The sequence below is a fragment of the Crocodylus siamensis genome, chromosome 1, assembly GCF_052110815.1.
Source record: "Crocodylus siamensis isolate JL-2025a chromosome 1, ASM5211081v1, whole genome shotgun sequence".
NCBI lineage: Eukaryota > Metazoa > Chordata > Crocodylia > Crocodylidae > Crocodylus > Crocodylus siamensis.
In genome coordinates this window covers 59,160,146-59,183,123 of record NC_143395.1, presented here as the reverse complement: position 1 = coordinate 59,183,123, position 22,978 = coordinate 59,160,146, and the positions used below count along the sequence as shown (strand labels likewise).

General features: G+C 40.5%; 1 protein-coding gene across 1 annotated transcript in view; it reads right to left on the bottom strand.

The window, feature by feature from the left end:
- The window catches only part of CD109 (CD109 molecule), a 117,735-nt gene that overhangs the window by 11,357 nt on the left and 83,400 nt on the right, over positions 1-22,978 (bottom strand). The window contains exons 25-30 of the mRNA XM_090034978.1: positions 22,535-22,763; positions 21,676-21,841; positions 19,710-19,900; positions 17,754-17,909; positions 17,608-17,673; positions 5,408-5,550 (exon numbers count right to left, since the gene is read on the bottom strand). Of these exons, the coding sequence (XP_089891104.1) occupies positions 5,408-5,550; positions 17,608-17,673; positions 17,754-17,909; positions 19,710-19,900; positions 21,676-21,841; positions 22,535-22,763 (951 nt within the window). The remainder of the gene's footprint in view (positions 1-5,407; positions 5,551-17,607; positions 17,674-17,753; positions 17,910-19,709; positions 19,901-21,675; positions 21,842-22,534; positions 22,764-22,978) is intronic.

The window sequence follows — 22,978 nt, the reverse complement described above, 5'->3', positions numbered from 1 at the left end:
TTTTGTTTAAAACTATAAACTATGCCCTAAGCGTAGGTTTGTCCCAGCCTAGATGATAACCACCCCCATTGCCTAACCCCTTTGCAAGGAAGTAAGTACTATAATATACAGTTTTTGAAATTGGATTCTATTCAATTCACAGCAGATATGGACAAGTCCCTCAAGTTCAAAAAAAGCTAAAAAAACTGTTATAGGCTAGTCATTGTTTTTATATTTCTTAAACAAGGGTCCATCATTCATTTAAGGGGGTCCCCATTAGACTGCTTCCCCAACCTCCAATTTGACAATTTACAAGTCACCTTATGAATCCCATTTTAGAAAATGTAATAAGTTGAATTCTGCCATTTTCCCTGAAAACGCCTATTATAGCCTCTTCTACCAATGTCAGACTCATATGCTGCAATAGAAAGCTTATTCTAGAGTGGGTCTAATTTACCATGGTATACAATGGGACTATACTAAATATATTTACAGCTTTCTGTTTTGCATGAAACACTTACATGTCCTGCAAAGACTGTGTTTCTTTATATCAAATAGAAGGCTCTTTCAGTGGCACAGGGATAAGCCACCATTGTTACTCTGGAACAGAACAGTCTGCATTTTGAATGCCTGACAGTAGTTCAAAGTAAACTATTTCTTTGTTTATTTGGATGGTTTAGAAAAGGAGAAGAGTTGCTTTTCAAAGCAAAGCTATTAAGCCTGGCAGCAGTATGGTTAATTGAATGCAGATATCACTCTGAAAGAGACACAATGCAACTGCTGACTGGCTGGCTCATGAAATTAGAAATAAATAAAACCATCTGCTGGCTAATGCACTCAGCCAAAGTAGCTGCTACTGAAAACAAAGAACTGAATTGGACCTGGATGTAATTATCTGTGTGTTATAATTACCAATAAGAAGACAGAAATATCCCAAGCCATCTAGAGAATCTAGATGCCACCAAAAAACACCAATGGGTAACCTAAATCAAGCAAAATGTTTTTACCCCCAGAGGTTACATACTCCAAACTCCCACAACCCCCAGCAAAAAAAGAAAGAAAGACTGCTTCCTTTTTCATAGGACAGGACAACTGTCTAGGAGAATGATTAAAACATGTCTCTTAGAATTGAGAATTAGATTGAAGAATTAAAACATGTCTCTTAATTGGGCTGTAATTCTGTGTTCTGAGTCCACTGTTTCAGTGGTTTGAGATCTGTGTAGTCTCTTCTAGCCTAAAAAATATAGCAGTGGAAAGCAAATGAGTGCAGATACCAGGCAAATGTAGCCAGTAGACTCAGAAGAGAGCACTTCTGAACAGAACCAATCAAATATGGTTCCTCCTGTCCTGGAAATGCCAGGAATCCCATCAGAGCCGGGAAGAGTTTTTGTTCATCCTTCTATACTACTGTGGCAGGTTTTCTAGCCCCAGAATATCTTTGGTTCAGAGTCCTGAGGTTAACAATGCTAAACTAACAACAAAATGTCTTGCCTTTATTTTTAGATTGGGTTGAATGTGATTTTTCAGTCTTTTTGTATGCACTTTTAAATGATTCAGGCAGTTATCACATTGTGACACATATCGAGTTTGTATGATGCAGAGCAAGCTCTGGTTTTGCTAAGGGCAGAAACATATTTCACTTTGTGGACAACCAAAGTGTAGGCTGAGACTAACTAAGTTACCCAGCTAAAGTGTAGGAGTGATTCTATTACCCACTATTGGAACATAGCTGCCCCTATATTATAGGAATATGGAAACAGCTGCGTGTCTCAAAGCATGCTACTTTTCCTCTAATGGTAGAATTTGTGTGTCCAGAAGAGGTAATGGAATCACTCGTACATTTTAGTTGGGTTAACTCAGATTAAGGCTCTAGCTGCTCTTTAGCCATCCACAATGAAGTACAATTCTTCCCCATCTGTGCTTCAGCAAAAGGCCATCATCATTCATGTGACGTTTTGCAACTGATGGACTTTGATGTTAGTAGTTATGCACCTTTCTGAAGTAGCTATGGAAGTCCATCAAACTAAAAGAGGTGACAGTGCCTCTCAGCACCCTGGAGGAGGGGAAAGAGGTAGATTCCTTCCTGGGTGTATCCTTGGTTCTGAATCAAGGGAACTCTTCCAGGGAAAAAAAATCCTGACATCCAGTCAAAAGATACTTCCTAAGCTATTGATATAGATGCACCAAAAATGTATCCTTTACATGTATCTTAAATTTGTGCTAGAATTTAAAGAGCTCTTGACACTCCAAGGAAAAATCTATCAAAAAGCCATTCTGTTTAAGGGCACGTTGCATCCCTGTCCACTGCCTATCTCACTAGATTTCTTACTAGAATTGTATACATAAACAAAACTTAGGCTTTAAAGATCACATAAATCCTTCATGGCTCTTTCTCAACTGAAATCATAATCTCCTACATACAGCCATTGCATTTGGCTGTATAACTATCACACAAACACCCCAAATCTGGCTCAGGGCCCATTGTGCTAAGCACTGTACAGTAAGACAGTCCTTGCCCCTAAGAGTTTACAATGTTAATAGACAACAATTAAGCATACTGGGAGAAGAGATTTAGCACCAAGCACGATGGACAATGATGGTTTGGCAAAGGTCATGTTTGGAGGGAAATGATTACTATGTCACAGGACAAGGAGTGAAATTTCAAGAGAGCAAATATGAAATAGGAGCAGATGAGAACTTAAAAACAAAGACTGTTTTCATCCCAGTAACCTTGGTTGTAAAACAAAAAGGGTGGAGAAAATGTAAATAAGTGATATATAAGCACAATGCCCTTTGAATTATCCAGTTTTCTTTACCTACAACAGGATGCATCTAATAAGGAAACTGGTAAAATACCTATCTTAAAATGCTTCCCTTAATAGCATGTATATTCAATTTCATGCCAAACAGCAAAAGAAGCCAGCAAAGTAATTAAGAAAACAATTTAATTGTGTAACTCAACGCCTAAAAATAAACTAATAGGATATGGAGGTTTTATGTCACCTGTTCATTGATGGCCTCAGTACAACAACTGTTAATATTTAATGGCTGTTCAGTGGTCTATGAGAAGCAAGTTAGGCAAGCTCAGTTCAGTTCCCGGTATGCACATAGCCATAGCACAAGAAAAGCTCACAACTAGTACCCTTGGGAACTCAGCAGGCAAAGACCGAATAGCCCTGGAGACTCATAATGCCTTTCAACTCTAGAATGGTCCCTCCAGAGCAGAGTTTACTGACTTATTGGGAGTCACCCAATGGTGCACTCAGCAACAATGTTAGACTGTTATTGTCAAGCTGTGCTGAGGGTTTGCAAGTAGATTTCCTTGTCTACTGGTTTCTGTACATGGGTTTTGCTCCCTGAGGAACATAAACACAGACTTTTAAACAGGAGGTGGCCAACCTGTGGCAGACATGCCAAAAGTGACATGGGCAGCCTTTGTGTGGCATGCAGTAGACCAGGAAGGGGACAGGCAGGACAGCTGCAGATAGAACAGAAAGCAAAAGCAAAGCAACAGATTGGGCAGGGAGCATAAGGCAAGGGACAGAAAGCATAGCAGCAAACTGGGCAGAGTAGAGATTAAAGTGACACTCAGGGAGGGTGCAGGACTAATTTGGGGCATACTTGCCAAAAAGATTGCCCTCCACCCCTCTTATAAACAAAGAAACCAAGCAAAACAAAATCCTACTATTCTGTCCTGGACATTGGGAGGGAAACCCCTTTTGCTCTGACCCCAACTTACAGTAACCTGACCCTACATACACCAAGCAGTTCAATTCACAATTTGCTTTCTCCCCTTTGCAAACTGCTCCCTCAGAGTTTGCTGCTCATCTGCTCTCTCTTCTAGGGTTTTAAGCTCTCAGCAGGACACTCTATAATTATCCAAATGCCCCACAATTGAGATTCCTCAACTGACAAATCCCTCTTAAAGGGACAGACTGCTCTGTTACAGGACTCCTTTCCCTTCTTGAATGTCTTTGATGAAAAATCAGGTCTAGGTGTTACCACTGCCTACAAGTTGTACCCTCAAAAAACAAACCAACAAGTACCTTGGTAGGATAATTATTAGAGTAGGAACAGACTATTAAGGTAATGTCCTTCCCTATTGCACCAAAGAGAAAGATGCATGCAGTCAGAGATACTGAAATATTATTATATGGTGGTATTTAGCTTTTAACAAATGTTATAAAAGAATACCTGTCCAATATGCTGACAATACTTAAAATTATGCTAAATAAATATTTTTAAATCTATAATATATAAAATTACAAGAATATAGATAAGTGAATAAATTAGAAGTTTAAATGTTACTTAAGCATTCCGAATGAATATTAATGTTTTACAGAGATTGTTTTCCACCACAAGGGATTCTTGATAATTGTTCCAAGTGGATTTTATTAATACAGCTGACTGGAGGGTGACAATTCCTTTTTTCTGGCAATTTTAGAAGTTCTGAAATTCCTTTTCTATTCTGCATTAGAATGCAAATGAAATCTTTGTATGATATTGCACTGAAATGCCCATTTTTGAATCAAAATCTGAGAATTTTTATTCAGGAAAGGTAGAAATGATTGAGCATCATGGTCACTCTATAGCCATAGATACTGGCTTGGGATATGGAAAATGCACATTCAAGTCCCTTCTCAACCTCATTAAGAGGCTGGAAATAAATTGAACCAAGGCTAGTCATATCTAATGCCAGTGATCTAATCACCCAGTTATACCATGCAAGAGTGTTTGCAGTGAGACTTTTTGTTGAAGTCAATATGGTTCTGCAAAATATTTTAATTTCTGATGAAAAAGCATGCTACAATAAATTTTAATTTTGCCAAAAATGTCATTGGCTTTACTTAGTAGCAGTAGTAGTAATACCACCTACATCATATACAGCAATCTCATCATTTGATCTCAAAGTGTTTTATTCCCATTTTACAGTCACCTAACAGGCCAGTTGCATAACCAGGAACTCAATACGGGTATTCTCAGTACCAAGTCACTTGGCTTTGATCAAAAAACTGCTCTAAGATGTAACTTACTGACTGTAGCAAGTAGAGCAACAGCTGTTACAAGTCATACTTCAATCAGATTTCAGTCATATTTCATATGACTGTTTCTATAGAACTCCAACCTTTACAAAACCATGATGATTAAGATATTGCATCTAAAAATATGACATGACAAATGATATTTATTTCTTGATGATTAATCTCTTCAGTTCTATAAGATGATGGTGATTTAACCATTTGCTACTGAGTTTAATAACTGATCCTCTGTATGACATCATTCATTTATTTTACGTAAACTTATTATGGGTCCATATTATGGGTAGCGATACATTCATACAGCTATGTGACACTTGACACATCCTAAATATTACAATGTAATACACGATACTGTATGGATCCAGAGAAGTAGCAGATGAGTTACTTACCTTGTACACACATTTAGGGTCAAATGATTTATATCGTTTTTGTCATCATTTACAACAACATCTAAGTCAAAGGCTTCTGGACTTTGAGCAGACCTGCGCCTTCTATAAGTGACTGAATGCTTCACATTGTAAATAATGTTGAGCTGTGAAATATAAATACAAACATAAATGACCTCTGTGCAGCAAAAATGAGTAAGCCAAATAAATTAGCTAGATTTCAAAGTGTCACACAAATTGCCAATTGCTACATTAGTTCAGTTCATGCTACAAAAACAGGGACAGTAGTACCCTGTTTCTTCTCAGGATTCTTTTCCTCACCCCACTCCAGTGACGAAGGCCTGAAAAGTAAGTAAGAGCACATATAGCTACAGCATAAAAGGTGTGCAGGACCAGCAAGCTGCTTGCCACAGCTTTTATTTCAAATGGTGCCACTTTTTCCATCAGCTGCTTGAAGCAGCTGTAGAAGAGCTAATGTCTTCAGGGAGGTCTGAATAGTCAGGCGATGACCTGCTCATAGAATCATAGAAAGTTAGGGTTGGAAGGGAGCTCAGCAGGTCATCTAGTCCAACCGCTGCTCAAAGCAGGACCATCCCCAACTAGACTATCATATCCAAAGATCTGTCTAGCGAGGTCTTGAAAACCTCCAAGGATGGAGATTCCACAACCTCTCTGGGTAACCTGTTCCAGTGTTTCACCACCCTCCTAGTAAGGAAATTCTTCCTAATATCTAACCTAATTTCTCTTGCTGCAACTTGACTGTTGCTCCTTGTTCTGTCATCTGCCACTACTGAGAACAGTCTAGCTCCATCCGCTTTTGAACCCCACTTCAAATAGCTGAAGGCTGCTATTAAGACCCCTCTCAGTCTCCTCTTCTGTAAACTAAATAAGCCCAGTTCCCTCAGTCTTTCCTTGTGAGTCCAGCCCCCTCACCATTTTTGCTGTTCTCCGCTGGACTCTCTCCAATTTGTCCACATCCCTTCTGTAATGAGGGCTCCAAAATTGAACACGGTACTCCAAATGTAAACTCACTAGTGCTGAATGGAGGGGAATAATCACTTCCCTTGACTTACTGGCAACGCATCTACCAATGCAGCCCAGTACGCTGTTAGCCTGCTTGGCAACAAAGGCACACTGCTGGCTCATATTCAGCTTATTGTCCACTGTAACCCCCATGTCCTTTTCGGCAGAGCTGTTGCCCAGCAAGTGAACCCCCAACCTGTATTGGTGAATGGGACTGTTCTGCCCTAAGTGCAGGACTTTGCTCTTATCCTTGTTGCACCTCATCAGATTCCTTTTGGCCCCATCCCCCAATTGGCTAAGTCACTCTGAATCTTGGCCCTACTTTCCAGCATATCTACTGCTCCCCCCAGCTTGGTGTCATCTGCAAACTTGCTGAGGGTGCACTCTATGCCATCTTCCAAATTGTTGACGAAGACATTGAACAAAACTGGCCCTAGAACTGACCCCTGGGGTACTTCACTTGATACCAGGTGCCAGCTAGACATCAAGCCATTCATTGCTCCTCTCTGAGCCTGATACTCCAGCCAGCTTTCTATCTACTTTACAGTCCATTCATCAAGCCCATACTTCCTTAGCTTGCCTGAGAGAATGTTGTGGGAGAAATCAATGTACACCACATCCACCCATTTCCCCGCATCCACAGAGCCAGTCACCTCTTCATAGAAGGCAATCAGGTTAGTCAGATATGACTTGCCCCTGGTGAATCCATGCTAACTGCTCCTAATCGCCTTTTTCTCCTCCAATTGCTTAGAATTCCTTGAAGATTTGCGCCATGATTTTTCCAGGAAATGAGGGGGAGCTGACTGGTCTGTAGTTCCCTGGATCCTCCTTTTTCCCTTTTTTAAATGTGGGCACTATGTTTGCCCTTTTCTGGGATCATTTCAACTGATCATTTCACCTGCTCAGGAAACTATTAATGGGAGCAGCCAAACCAGGGAGGGTGGAGTCAGGATTAAGCAATCATGAGCTAGCTACATTGTGTGAACAGTCTTGACAAAACATTAATTCAGCAAAGGAAATTAAATAGCCTGGGTGGCCTAGAGGCCCAAACCAGCCAGGCACAAACAGAAGATTCAGAGATGCGGATACTGTTAGAGGTCTTAGACTGATACACATCCTGTGTGATGTTCACTCCTAATAGCAGTACCTTATTGCAGAAACTTGATACAACATTACTGGAGCCAGAGACAAGGGAAAGAGTATGTAATTGAACACCTCAGTGGAAACTAACAACACTGAAAAGCTCAATTTGAATATTATCAGAGTGATAAAAACAAATGCAAGATGCTGATAAAGGAGGCACCGTTAAGTGCTAATAAATATTTGGCAGACTTACAATAATAGCCAACAAATATAAAAATGTTTATGGCTTCACATATATAAATAGCTTTTATATAAAAATAACTATCAATTTTTCCCTGATTTACTATTAGATACATCTCTCAGAAGTCAGAGAAAAAATTATTCTCAACTTACCAAGGGAAATTAGTCAGAGTTGTTCATTACTTGGGGAGTCAAGAAGATTATCCAGGAAATTGGACTTCTCTGTCATACAGCTACGTAGAACAGTTCCCGGAAGCAACAAGAAAAGGTATTGGCCCAAATTCAAAGGGATTATACCATATGGTGCAAGACACATGACAGTAAGTCAGTGCACAGTGAGGTACCTTCAAGTTTCTGCAAGTTGACTGTCCTGCTCTCTCTCTAGTTTCTGCTCACTTGATGTGTAAGATACATTGCCTTATTTTCATTTACAAATGTATAATACTCAACTTTTGACACAGCACCTCTGGTTTTACACTCTGTAGTTAAGTATAAAAGGAGTGTGAAAGCAGAGGTTAGGGCATTTTGCTGTGGTTCTACAGATACAAGTTTAAGCCTGGCTCTGGACTTGTGCTAAAGGATGTCCTTCATTTAGGACAGATATATCTGGTCATCTAAGCTGGTGAGTCAAAGGCAACTAGACATAATGCTACCACACCACTCTCTTACACGTCATTGGTTATGGAAACAGATGTACCTTAACCCCATCAGTCAGGGAAATCCCTGACCATGACATAAATGTGTACTCAGCATAGCTGACAAAACAGCAGTGGTTCTGAAACAAAAAATTATCCTGACCCACAGTTAGTCCTGAGGAGATGGAACAAGTTAATGAGTGACACTAAGAATAAAGCAAATCCAGTGGTCTGCAAATTAGACGAGAGTTGAAAGCTTGGTAAAGTTGGAAACAACTCAGCAATTTGTCATCACAGGAACAATATTGTTTTAGCTCTTGCCAGAAAAAGCAAATGAACGAAAATATGCCACCACCACAGAACATCTGAAGCAACATACTGAACTGGTCAATTAACAAGTGCTTTGTTGGAACAAGTTACTGCTGCTAAATCTAACTTTAACTTTCCTCTTTTTTCAGAAATCAGGGGAAAAACAACATAAGGATAAAAGCTGCTCTTACAACACAAAGTTGCCTTTACTGGCAGTGTTGGTTCAAGGATTGGAAGAATCAAAATGTTACTATGGCGTGTGGAAATCAGCATTAAATTAGCTTTGCAACAAATGTGTTTGGCTGACAGCATTAATTGAAAGGAATATTTTCAGCAGATTTCCTCTCTCCAATTAATGTTTTCCTTCCTTCTAATCACTTATTCTCTGTTCAGTAAATGTGATGGGGAAAAGTACATCCAGATCAATGCACACTCAGTTTCCATGCAAGTACTCTGATTTACACCAACTGAGGCTCTAGCCTTTAGATGTGCATTGAATTGGAGCTACATCAATTTACAACTGTTGAGTATCTGGTCCTTCGTCTACTGAACAAAATAGGGCGAGAATGCTAGAATGTTAGGGCATAACTTCCATCTGCCCATACTATGCCCAACCTTTTCAAAAAGAAAAAAAACACAACCTTTTAATTCAACCCTCCAGGACAAGAGAAGATTCTTCTAGCTAAACAAGGCAAAGTGACAACAATATCTGCTTCTGGAATTCTACAAACCAAAATAAATATCTTTTTATGATAGCCTGGAAGGTTGGGAATTAAAGCACTGGAACTCACAGCATAGCCCACAAAGACAAAAGCTGAAGAAGGTTAGTTAGGAGTTTCACCAAGAATTACAGAGATGTTCCTAAGACTCTATCTTATTGAGAAAAGAGGGGGAAGGTTTCCAATGATGGGAAGATCTTTCAGGATAACAACAGAAAATAGCATTCTACATTCTGGTATTTAAATGGACTAAGGTTTGACATACTCCATCTGGTCCTAAAACCTGATCCCAAGAATAGCATATCTGGCTACTCCATTCCCAAAGGGTCTAAGACAAAGAAACCCAGCTGAAGAAATGTGATTGCAATGTAATACGTTAATCAGAAAGGATCCAGATCCTGCTTATATCTAGGAGAGAGAGATATCTAATTTGAATAATATGAGAACTCCTTCTTCTGGAACAGGAACAATGCCAATGAAAACAGAATGAAACAGTTGATCCCAGCTAAGAAAAGTTTTATTGGATGAAATTATTCCACTGCAAGAAGTACATTATTGGGAATCAAATTTCAGCATCTGTGCCTCTATGCTACGAGGAAATATAGCAAACAAGTAATTTAGATGAAGCAGACAAATGGGGCATATTAGTAGAGACCTTTGTATATTTGAACTACCAGAAACCAAACAGACTAGTCAGTATGGCAGCCTATTAAAACTGCACAACGGTTTATTTGGATTCACGTCTATATTTAAAATGAGCTTTGCTGAACCCTGACCAAAGGGCAAGTTGGAAACATTCATTCAATTTTGTGAAAGATTTTGAGGGTTTGATATATGGTTACAGACTAAAAGAGCATACCCATTCAAGAACAGCCAATAGTCATGACACTCAGCTGATATGTAGAAGACCCAGTTCTGAATAAGAATAACAGACCCTTGGTCTGAATCAGGCAGAAAAGGATTTAAACCTTAGTTTCTCATATTCCAGGTGAATGACATCAACAGAGCTATGAGCTATTCTGGAGCAGGGTTTTGGCCAGGTATTCCATTCTGGATCTGAATAACCTTCCCAAAAGAGGTTTTATTGAAACCAAGAGATTTCCATGAAAAGTTTCACTTTCAACAAACCAACATTTTTCAATACAAAACCATTCCCTTGAAAAGTTTCTGACCAATCCTACTGAAGAACTTATTTAAATAACTTTGTACTATTTCTCCATAATAAATAGGCAAGGGTGTCAAATTCATCTGGCCTCAGTAAACAGACCAGATGAGTGGGGAGGGACTGGTCTATGGGCCAGCTAAACAACATGGAGCCAGCTTCGTGGACCAGAGTGGCCCCACAAACCCTCCCCCACTCCCACATGCTGGATCCAGCACCTACTCCAGCCAGTCAGGGACTGTGCTGCACACAGCTCCTGTTCTGCCCCATGCAAGTGTCGCATGTGGTGTGTCACAAGCCATGTACTTGAGGCCAGTCCAGCACATGCCATATGTAGGCCCACTCAAGATCCAGGGCCAGCACCAGGGGTTAGATAATATGGCTCCATGGGCTAGATCCACCCTGTGGGCTGCATCTTTGCCATCCCTGAGTTAAGGAGTTTAATTGTATTGCAAAATCATCCCTCCTAAACTCCACTTTCATTTGATATAATGGATGAGCAAAGACTGCTGTAATGAGCCATTCATTTCTATTTTGGCCTTCAGTATTGAATCTAAACATATCCTCTAGCATATTTGAAATTTGCTGTAAATAGAATCAGCATTTATGGAGATACATAAATAAGGCCAGTGATTTATGGTACTTTGCAGCCTGCTGTTGATTGAATAATGCATATTCTTAATAGTCAGTTGTCCAAGTTTGTTTCTGAAAATTTTTTATCTAGCTCTATATTTATCATTGTGGACAAAATAAAATTACTACAAGCTAACAGATAATTTGCTAAATAACTACAGGTGAGTGTATATACATGTAAAATTAATGTAACACGATAAACTCTGGACTTGTTTGAGCAAGAGTCCACTGTTCCCAGATGTAGCATCTGCAAGTGCACCCAGGACAGCAAGCACTTTGAGCTGGGGCAGAGCAGCCCCAGGCTGGCAGGGTGGAATGGGGAAGCAGCCCCAGGCTCCAGGTGATGGTGTTGGACACCAGAGGAGCTAGCTAGGGCATGAGGGTGCTGAGAGTGCAGAGCCACGTAGCTAGGTGGTAGGCAGCCTCTGCACTTTAGCACCCTTGTGTCAAAGCCAGCCCATCACCATCTACATGTGCATTTCATCACACTTAGTTACTCTGCTGTACTGTCCCCAACAGCATTATCCTATGATAGAGTTAATTAATTTACTTATTAATACCACAGCACGTATAGACTGTGATGCTTTACTATAGAGCTAATTAGGCTACTCTGCAGTAAAGTGCATGTGTAGATGTGCCCAGTAAAACACAATTATAAATTGATTGATGTCATTCTGACAGGATGTTTTGAGTGTGATTCCAGAGGGGTCTATCCTGGGTCCAATGCCATTTAACATGTTTATTAATGATTTTGGGTACTTCCTGGTGAGGTCTGCAGATGACACGAAACTGGGAAGGACTGCAAACACTGTGGAGAATAAGTAGAATTCGGAAGGATCTTGATAGATTACTAAACTTGGGCTAGAAACAACAGAGTGAAGTTTGTCATGTCTGAGTTTTACCTGTCGGTTAGAGTGCCGATGCCAGCAAAGCAAAAGACCATAATAACTTAGTAAGGATGCAGGCCATAAAGACCCCTCAGCACTAGTAGCCTTTATTTCTTTGCTAAAAGAAGCACTGCAGTTGGAGTTTGTTAAAAGTTTGTTCTCCACACTTAAGGAGCTTGTTGTCTGCAATGATAAGTATTGCAGATGCCAATCATAAGGTTGACCTTTTGAACCCGCTGAGGGCAGCCAGATGAATAATGTATCTAGGTCAAATGAATAGGTATCTAGGTCAGATGAATATGTATCTAGGTCACTGTGTAAGAACGTAATTGGCGGTCAGTAAATATTCACAATTGGCATGAAGTGATTGGTCACTGCTGACTAACTAACTAAGAGCAGATTCCCGCCGTTAAGCGGAGAACTTCGAGCACACCAAGGAGACACAGTCAGCAAATTGGCCACCTGTAGACATCTTCCCGCCACCAGCCTTCATTTTGGTGTATTCGTTTCTCACCGGTTCGTCTGTCCTTCTCGTCAAAGAGCTCTCGGAAGTTTACTGATCGAAAGTGCATTATAGTTTTTCCCTGTACATGAGCTGTTGACCAGTTCTGGGACTATTGAGTCAGGCAGCCGCACCTAGCCTCTGGGTTAGAAAGCAAGGGCTCAGCTCAGGAACCCCATGAACCAACAGACCCCTTTAGACCGCATTGTTTTATGCACTGTAACTGAATAAGTCAGCTATCCTGCCTACGCTGCGACCATCGGTAGCGTAAGTACAATAAACCTTTCATACGGTAGCGTAAGTACAATAAACCTTTCATACAACCAATACGTTTCAAGTCGCCTGACTCCTACTCGCCACTACTCCCCACCTGTCTGGTCATCTATCCCTTCTGCGCCAAGCCGGTCGTGCTGACCCAGGCTCGCAGGTCAAGGGTACACCGGTTACAAGGTGCAACGAAGTTCAGCACAGACAAATGTAAGATGCTACACCCAGGGAAAAATAATTAAAACTACAAATACAGAATAGGAGATGACTGTCTGAGTGGTAGCCAAAGATTTAAGAGTATTAGTGGATCACTGACTAGACCTGAGTCAGGATGATACGTTCATAAAAAATAAAAAGCAAATGCAATTTTGGGTTGAATCAACAGGGGTATTAGGTGTAAGAGAAAGGAAGTGTCCTTACTCAGTGCTGGTTAAGGGTATGTACAAGCATTATATTTCCAAGAGCTGCAGTTCCCCAGGTAGAAACCGTAGGTAGACAAAGATCACAGTTTCTGGAGGACCAAGAATGGCTGGTCTGGTAAAACAAAACAAAAAAAGATTCCTAGGCCATACTTTGAGAAGTGTGTAAAGAAGTTAGAGAGAATCCAAAGGCAAGCAGCAAAAACAGTAAAGGATTTGGAAGGCAAGCCAGATAAGGAACGGTTGAGAAAAAGTAGGCATGTTACAGCTTGGAGAAAAGATGATTAGAGAGACACAATAGCAGTCTACAAATATTTGAAAGGCTGCCATAAAGAAGGAGAACAACTATTGTTCCTTGCTGCAGAGGTTGGGACATGAAGTAATGGCTGTAAATTTCATCAAAGTAGATTTATATTAGATATCGGGGAAACGTCCTTATTGTTATATCAGTACTGTAGTGGAACAGACTGCCAGGAAAGTTGTGAAATCTCCTTCACTGGGGGTTTTCAAGAGGTGGCTGGATAAACTATGAGCAGGGATGCTTTAAAAATAGTTTTCCTGCATTTGTGCATTGTTGGGCCAGGCTGACTGGGCCCAGAGAGTAGTGATGGACAGGTCTTATTTGACCTGGAGGGATGTGGGCAGTGGGGTTCCGCAGGGCTCAGTCCTCAGGCCCACACTATTCAATATCTTCATCAGCGACTTGGACAAAGGGGTAAAAAGCACCCTGTTCAAATTTGCAGATGACACTAAGATGTGGGGAGAAGGGGCATGCTAGAAAGGAGGAATAGGCTGCAACTGGTCCTGGAGAGGTTACAGGAATGAGAACAGGATGGGGTTCAACATTGACAAGTGCAAGGTGATGCACCTGGGGAGGAAGAACCAGCAAGCAACATACCTACAGGCTGGGGAACTCCCTCCTCATCCGTGCAGAGGCAGAAAAGGATCTTGGAGTCATTATTTATGCCAAAATGAACATGGGCCAACAGTGTGGGGTCAGAAAGGCCAACCGTACCTTGTCATGCATCCGCAGTTGCATCTCAAGCAGGTCCAAGGAGGTGATACTCCCCATCTATGCAGCACTGGTCAGACTGCAGTTGGAGTACGGCGTGGAGTTCTGGGCATCGCACTTCAGGAGGGATGTGGACAACATGGAGAGGGTCCAGAGGAGGGCCACCCGCATGATCAGGAATCAGCAGGGCAGGCCCTATGAGGAGAGGCTGAGGGACCTGAACCTGTTCAGCCTCCACAAGAGAAGGCTGAGGGGGGATCTAGTGGCTATTTACAAACTAGTCAGGGGGGACCAGCAGGCATTGGGGGAGTCCTTGTTCCCCCAAGCACCGCCAGGAGTGACTAGAAATAACGGTCACCAGCTGGCACAGGGTAGATTCAGGCTAGACATCAGGAAGCACTACTTCACTGTCAGGGCAGCTAGGATCTGGAACCAACTTCCAAGAGAAGTGATGCTGGCTCCTACCCTGTGGGTCTTTAAGAGGAGGCTGGATGAACACCTGGCTGGGATTGATTGACCCCACTACTCTTTCCTGCCATGCCAGGGGGTCGAACTTGATGATCTGCTCAGGTCCCTTCTGACCCTACCACCTATGAAAGTATGACTCTTGAACTCCCTTCCACACATATGATCCTATGATTTTAAAAGATAAACCATTTTTCTCTCTCTTACAGATATACATGGATGCTGAAATTAAAGTCAAACAGCATGTAAGAAACTCAAGTTCGAATCTGATCCGACTTAAAACTATCAGACCTGCAGGATCAATTAAGCTCAATATTCCTGTGTCATTCAAAAGAATATGAGCTGTTCCTAATTTTGTGGTAAAACAGATTATAACTGTCATTTACCATCTACTATTTATACTAGTGGCACACTGTAACTTATACAGATTTCTATATTCTTTCAAATAAAGAAGAATGGGCAGAAGAATTCCCTATGTTGCTAAGGAAACTATTCCAGCACCAGTACAGCCTGGGGGCTGACTGGCTGGACAGGAGCTCTACAGTAAAGGACCTGGGAGTTACAGTGGACAATAAGATGAATACGAGCCAGCAATATGAGCCCTTGTTGCCAAGTAAGCTAACAGCATCCTGGGCTGCACTGGCAGGTGTGTTGCCAGTAGGTCAAGGGAAGTGATTACTCCCCTCTATTCAGCACTGGTGAGGCCACATCTGAAGTACCGTGTCCAGTTTTGGGCCGATGCACTACAGAAGGGATGTGGACAAATTAGAGGGAGTTCAGCGGAGGGCAGCAAAAACGGTGAGGGGGTTGAGAGACATGACTTATGAGGAAAGACTGAGGAAACTGGTCTTATTTAGTCTAGTGAAGAGAAGACTGAGGAGGGATTTAATAGCAGCTTTCAACTACCTGAATGGGGGTTCAAAAGAGGACGGAGCTAGACTGTTCTCAGTAGTGGCAGATGACAGAACAAAGAGCAACAGGCTCAAGATGCGGCAAGGAAAGTTTGGATTATATTTTAGAAAGAATTTTCTCACTAGGAGAGTAGTAAAACACTGGAACAGGTTATCCAGAGAGGTAGTGGAATCTCCATCCTTGGAGGTTTTCAAAACCCAGCCACACAAAGCCTTGGCTAGAATGATCTAGTTGGGGATAGTCCAGCTTTGAGCAGGGGGTTGGACTGGATGACCTGCTGAGGTCCCTTAAAACCCTAACTTTCTATGATTCTATGAAACACCTGATCAATACTAACCCACTACAGGTTTCTAGATCTTCTTTTGCCCACTGTCAGAGATAGCACATTGGATGGACAAAAGAACTGCCAGATTCCTATTCTTCCCCCCCCCAATTACTCCCCAAATTTCACTGACCAGAATGGGCTAGATTAATTTGCAGACAGCTTCGTATAGGGGTGAAAGTGGAGGAACCTGAAGGAAAAAAGGGAACAAGTTGCAGATCCCTGACTGTAAGGCTGGATCTGTGCAACCCAGTTTAAGATAGAACAGGGCTGCCTAAATTTATACTAGTGGCACACAGTCCTCAGCATCATAGTGCAAGATCAGCAGAAAGGCGTTTTACTATAATTCCAACAAGTTCCCTCCACTGAAGTGGGAGTAGCTGGTGCAAAGTATCCTCTGCTGGCAGCTTGCAGCTAAAATTCAATGTCTTAAGGCATGTCTACATCACCCATTTACTGTACCAGGCAGTAGAATGCTCAAACACTGTCTGCTCTGGGCAGGCTTCTTCCTAAATTGGAAGCAGTGTATCTGTGTTTGCACAGCACTGTGGGTGGGCTACTTACCACTGGTGAAAGTCAGCTGTAGCAGTGAGAGCAGGCCAAAGTGGCTGAATCTTACTGGTGACCTTCAGCTAGTTCAACCTGTTCAACCTTCAGCTACTGTAATGATTTTCTACTGAGAGAATCTATGCTTTCCTAGCAGAAACTATGAGCATATAAGCATTCGCTCAGTTTCTCCCAAGGAAAACACATCCCTTATAGGAGAAGTATCTTCCAGGTGTCAACCTGGAAGAACTCCCTTGAGAAAGAAAATCTCTTGCAAAAGTGACTGTTTGTACACCCTCTTCCCAGTCTGCACAGGAGGGGAATGAAGCAACAGAAGGAAGCAGTCACCACTGCTCCCTGCCTCTTCTCCAAATTGAGATCTACCCAGCTTGGAGAAGGGGCTGAGGACTTTGCCCCGCTGCTCCCTCCACTCCACTTTTGGAGACTGGACACAGAATGGAGGAAGCTGCTCACTGCCCCTTCCCCAGACACTGGTCTGGAGAAGGCATGGGGAATCTTTCTCTACCGCTCTATCCCCCCCAGGGACTGGAAGGAGTGGAGCAACCACTGCTTCCCATGCCCTCCCCAAACCAGGATTGCCCCAGTCCGATGAAAGAGTGGAGGACAGGGAAGTGGAGGGTGACTTATGCGCTCTCTCTCCTGGAAAGGTTTCTACTGGTGGAAATTTCTCAGAAATTTTCACTGTTAGACATGAACACCAGGTCGTGGCCTATGCTATTTAAATACTTGAGACTTCACAGGTGAGAAAGGCACTTTAGAAAGCCTAAAAAAATTCTACACAACAACAAAACAGAATGCAGTGATGGCATAATATACAGCAATTTCTGCCCTATGCAGTTGCACTGACCTTGGTGATTTTGCAGGGTGCACTTTTTCAAGCATTTTACCCATATAAGCTTTGTAATTAGTGCATTGCTTTGGAATTCAAACAAGGCGGCACATAGCTTCTTACTTGAGCTAGTATCTTAAGTTTCCTGTTCAAATATTCTTTTTTCAAAGGTGTTTAAAAAGAGAGCTTCAAAAAAGTACAAAACATTGCTGCCTACCTGAAAAATGGCAAATCCAGTACCTTCTGCTGACACTGTAACTACCATTGGTTGCATAGGTGCAATCTAAAAGATAGACAAGATAAATTAAACATGTTCCAACTACATTAACAGGACAGGATTGTTTCAAAGTGTTCCAACAGTACCTCTTTGGTCTGAAGCAGAAACCGGTTTTGAGTATCAACTGAAAATTCTGCCAGAGCTTCCAGATTTGGTCCAGTCACTGTTGTACTAATTTCCGTTTTACCGGTAGTAGTAAGAACTGCAAACAAACTCAAGGCTTGCAGGGCAACTACTGTGTCCTGTTAAGAGAAACAAATGCTTCTACAGTGAATATGAAAGCCTGCAAACTAGACAGCTGCCAATATCTGTTCAATTTTGGCTACACATACAAGCTGTATCACTTTAATTATATTGGTTCTGCAATTTAGTTAAATCAGTATAACTTCTTAGTATGAACACACTAAACCTGATTTATGACCATCCCCACAAGGAGTCTGAATATATTTAACAAATATGTTTCTAATCAATTACACTGGTTAAATGTTTATGTGGAAGGAAGACCTTAGATAGTTGGGCTTCGTAACCCTTAATGTAGGATTTCTACTGTTCGCATGTCACTTTTGCTGGAATATTACTACAGTCACCTCCCAACATGCAATAAGATATAAGTAATACCCATATATGGCTGTATTCTGTGGGCCACAGCTCCACAGTTACCACATCATTCTGTCATAGTCGCTGAGACTCCTATATGCCACAAGTATATATACAAAAGCTTCTGTGCATCTCCTCCATTTGTGCATCTCCTCCACGTTCCCTGACATCATAGCTCCATCAAAAAGGTTTGTTCCCATCATAGTAAGGAGAGGGAACACATTGAAACAAACACAGTTTTATGGACCCTTTTAGACTTAACATTATATGGCTGCCTGTAATCACATAGTACCAGAAATTGGTCTCTTCCAGTGCAATGTTCCTAATATTAGGACTTTCTTTTAACGGTATCTGGACTGTAGCTTGAATTTTTTTTTTTAGATGTCGTGCAAGTCTGTAGATTGTGAAGCTGGGCTCACACTCTATACCATCTGTCAGCCAACAGGAAGGACAAGTTAAAAAAAAGACAAGTTAAAAAGCCACAGTGGGTCTTAAATGTGCACTAGCCAGAAACAAATGTAAGTATCAGGCATTCATCAGCAGATTCTGCAGCTGTTCAGTCACAGAAACGAAAACTATAGCAGTGAGAACTGTAGATATGAAGAAAAATACATCAGAAATAATTTCCTAGTGGTCTCATGGTCAGCTTTTTACAAGAGATCCAATCCCTTTTCTACATTTACTCTCAGAATGGTGTGCCATCATCTGACACACAAAATACAGAGTTTATTTGTACCTGCTCTTGCATATATGTAAATTCTCCAATACTGCAAGTGCATGACTGAAAAGACAAAATAGCACACCTAAGTTTAGAAGCAGTTTTCAGCTAGGAGGAGGAAGGGGTTTGCTACGTGAGTTTCTAGCTGTTTTTTCCGATGATTTTCTCAGTAGCTAGCCTAACCTAGGCCAGTAAGAACACCTTGCTTTTATAAAGCACCTTCCATCTGATGGTCCTAATATTTTATTGGTTCAACTTTATAACACACTGTAAGACAGGAAAATACAAAAAAAGGAAAAACCTAAAAAAAATACTCTGCAACAGAGTACCATGATGCCATAATATGCATAATGTGTAATAATTTAATAAAACAATTTGTATCAATGACAGAACATAAACGTGCACAAAAAATGCAGGTTTAAGATCACTTAATTTTCTCAATTTCAGTTCTTTACAGTATTTTCTCTCTCTTAAATAACTGTATTGCTCCTCTTTTTCTGTTTATTATTTTTAATTAATTTTTAAAATGATTTTTTTTTTACATTAAACAGATTAAGATCCCAATCCAGCAAACAATGTTGGCATGTACTTGATTAGGACAATATGTTATAGAATAATACATTTTTAATATTTGTTATAGAAAAATAACACTATTGTTTGAAAGGTGAAGTGCATATTTGGAAAGTCTATCTGTACATAACAGAGCTTCTAGTAACGTTTATCTAACCTGAGTAGATGAATAACCTCCAAGGTGATTTCGTTGCTGGCTTAACCATTTCATTATAGGAATCCCCTCTGCTAATCTATCTTGCTGGAAGTGAGAGAGCAAAGCATAGGCTGCAAGTTCAATGTCAACGGACCGTGGCTGCCATGAGTCAGAAAGTTCAGGAGCTGGTGTCGTCCAGAATCGAATTTCTCCTGAAAAAAGATCATCACTAATGTGAGCTCCAAAGGCAGAAGTAACATAAGAAAACCTATCTTTACCAAAGGGACCTAGCAAGGCACTTTAGACCACAGATAAAATTAAGCATGTGTTTAAGTGCTTTGCTGGTTAATGATGGTCTTCAGAATGTGTTTAATATGCTCTACTGAGCTGGGGCTGAGGTCTGATACAAAAACCACTGGCCTCAATGTAATGACCCCAATTGATTTTGATGGACTTTGAATCATGTCTCTTATCCAGTGAGAGAATGGCCCAATCCTAAAAACATGTATGAAATAGTTGCAGTGCTTATGTTGAAGCAAAAGAGACTCTTGCATTATAAATACTGCATTTGGTCATCAGTATAATCAAAAGCAGACCCTAATAAAAGACAGTATTTTCACTCAAGTGGTGGAATAAAATTAATTAGAATCATAGAAAATTAGTCTTTCATTGTCTAACTTTATGCTAACTACATAGTTAGTCCAATAAGGCATCTGAACAAAAGAAATCCTTGCCTCGCATATATCTGAACTATCACAACTACAACAAAACTCTTACGCTACCATTAACATGGAAGATATCGAAATCTGCCACTCGCAATGGAAAATCTACAACCTAAAGAAAAAAAGGCCAAATTATACAAGAGGACCTGACAACAAATGTCTTTCATTCAGAAGCTTGTTTAGCTTTATCACAATTACATAGTTGGTTCAAGAAAAGGTATCACTCCAAGAAAGATATGACTCTAAGAAATCCTTGGCTCTTACATGAGAAATAGAGATGTACATGCACATCATTCATCAGGATCAAACTTACAGTAACTGAACCCTATCCAATACAAATGTATTAACAAAGATTACTCAGTTGGATACTGAGCATTTGTAACCAAAAAACTATATTTATTTTTCACTTCTTCCCCAAAACATGAAGGAAAATGTAGACAACCATTCATGGACAGACTTGCATTTCATTTTAATTCTAAAGATCATCATGTGGAATTACAAGTGACAAAGAAAATGTAGTGAATCCTTTTATTTAAAGCCCTTTCCTTCATTTCTTCTTCCTGACACTGATTTGAATTAATCACCCACACCATTTTGCTAAGCTCTTAAGCACTCCTTTGAGGTATGTTGTCTGAGCAATTAACCTGCTCTGACCTCATTTAATCAGATTTGACTGGCATACACAACAGCGTGGGAAAACGGCAGGCCAATGCTTTGCAGTAATATTTTAATATCCCCATATAGCAATTAAGCTTGGAAATCTAACTTCAGTACAAACAGTTCACTTAAATATAGTTTTCACTGAGCTTTCCCTTTGGTGTTCTACTATTCTTAAATAATTAAGGGCTTAGTCCATCTGGCTGGCTGTCCATAATGCTCTAGAGCACTCTGACTGGTTAGTGAAACAACCAATCGGAATATGGAGTGCCACCATGACAGCGGGGATGGAGAAGGATGGAGCTGCGGGGCGGGGCCAGAGGCGCTAGAGGTGGCAGCAATGCGGGGTGCTGGCAGAGTGGGATGGAGGGGGTGGCACGGCAAGCTTCCCCACCCCCACCTCCACTCCTGGGAGGCAGCAGCAATGCAGGGCGGTGGGTGATGGCACCCCATCCCCACCTGCCCCCCGTCATTCCTGATGAGCAATTTGCTAGTATACTATATAGGTTCTCAAAACATGTCTGGACTCAGCTGAAAGGTGTTTTCTTTTGTTTTTCTATTTTGAGGAAAATCTATTCAAACTACAGTATAAAAGCATCTTACAATACCTTGCTGTTCTGATTTCTGATTTAGTATGTTCAGGGCTTTCTTTGCTTTCATACTGTTTGCCAAAGACAATGCATATGTCACTAGGGTCATAGTGTAGTTATCAGAAATTCCTTCTTCTAATTTAGCTTCCAGAAAGCTTGCAGCTTCTTTGATCACTATAGCAAACTAAGAATAAAGAATGTATTGAATCAAATTAATTTAAAGCTGTCATAAACAACATTTTACAAAAGAAACAACAGGGGCAACAGCAGCATTGACAGTATACAAGAAAAAAAATGATAAAGGAATAGTATAAAGGAACAGTATAAATATATGATAGTATTAATATATTGTAATTGTTATATAATAATATTATAAAATAAATGTGCTGTTTACATCTTATATTATCTGGAAATATTACTTTAAATAATATTAGAATCATATTAGAATTATAATGGAATATTGTAATTATAACAGAATATTGTAATGACATATTTTACCTCAGAATAAAAGAAAATATAGACATTTTCTGTCAGAATCACACACTTGCATACCAGAAGTAAAGGCTTCAATGCAATCAAGTACTTGAAGTATTTGAAAAATTCTACTTTAGTTGATAGGACTGCTCACATCCTTAAAGTTATACACATGCTTAAGTGCTTTATTAGGATCTCAGGTCTAAACCTGAAATCCCACATGATGGAACAAACAACTGTGTTAAGTTTTTGGAAGGGCAATCTATCATTAACGATAAAATTGAATGATCTTGTTTTGTTAATTAGTCCTCAGTTTCTTAAAAACTTCAAAATGATCAAGGATTCTTGTGATAGCTCATGAAATATTTTATTAGCTACACGCAATATTAATTAATTCTAATACCTCATCATTTTCATAGCCCAACAGGGTGGTCACAACATAAGCAGTAAGAGTTATTGGACTGTTACTCCCTCCTTGAAGTTCACTGTGTATCACTTTTCCAGGCTCCGTGAATTCACCGTTATGTTTCTGATGTTTGACAATCCAAGCAGCTGTCCTCGACAGCACATAAGGATCAATATCTATGAATGGGCGAGCTTGAATGAAGCATCTTAATACAAAAGCTGATAACCTTTGGGAAAGGGTTAGCCAAATGCAAAACATTAATGATTTGCTACATTTCAACCCATTTACTGTATTTACATGAATGTAAGTCAAGACTGATTTAAGATGACCCCTCATAATTAGATTCTATATATGGAAAATGCATATTTTTAAATAATTTTCCAGGTACAGAATCTAATTATTGGATGGCTGTCTAGAATTCATCCCCCTCCCCCTGCCATA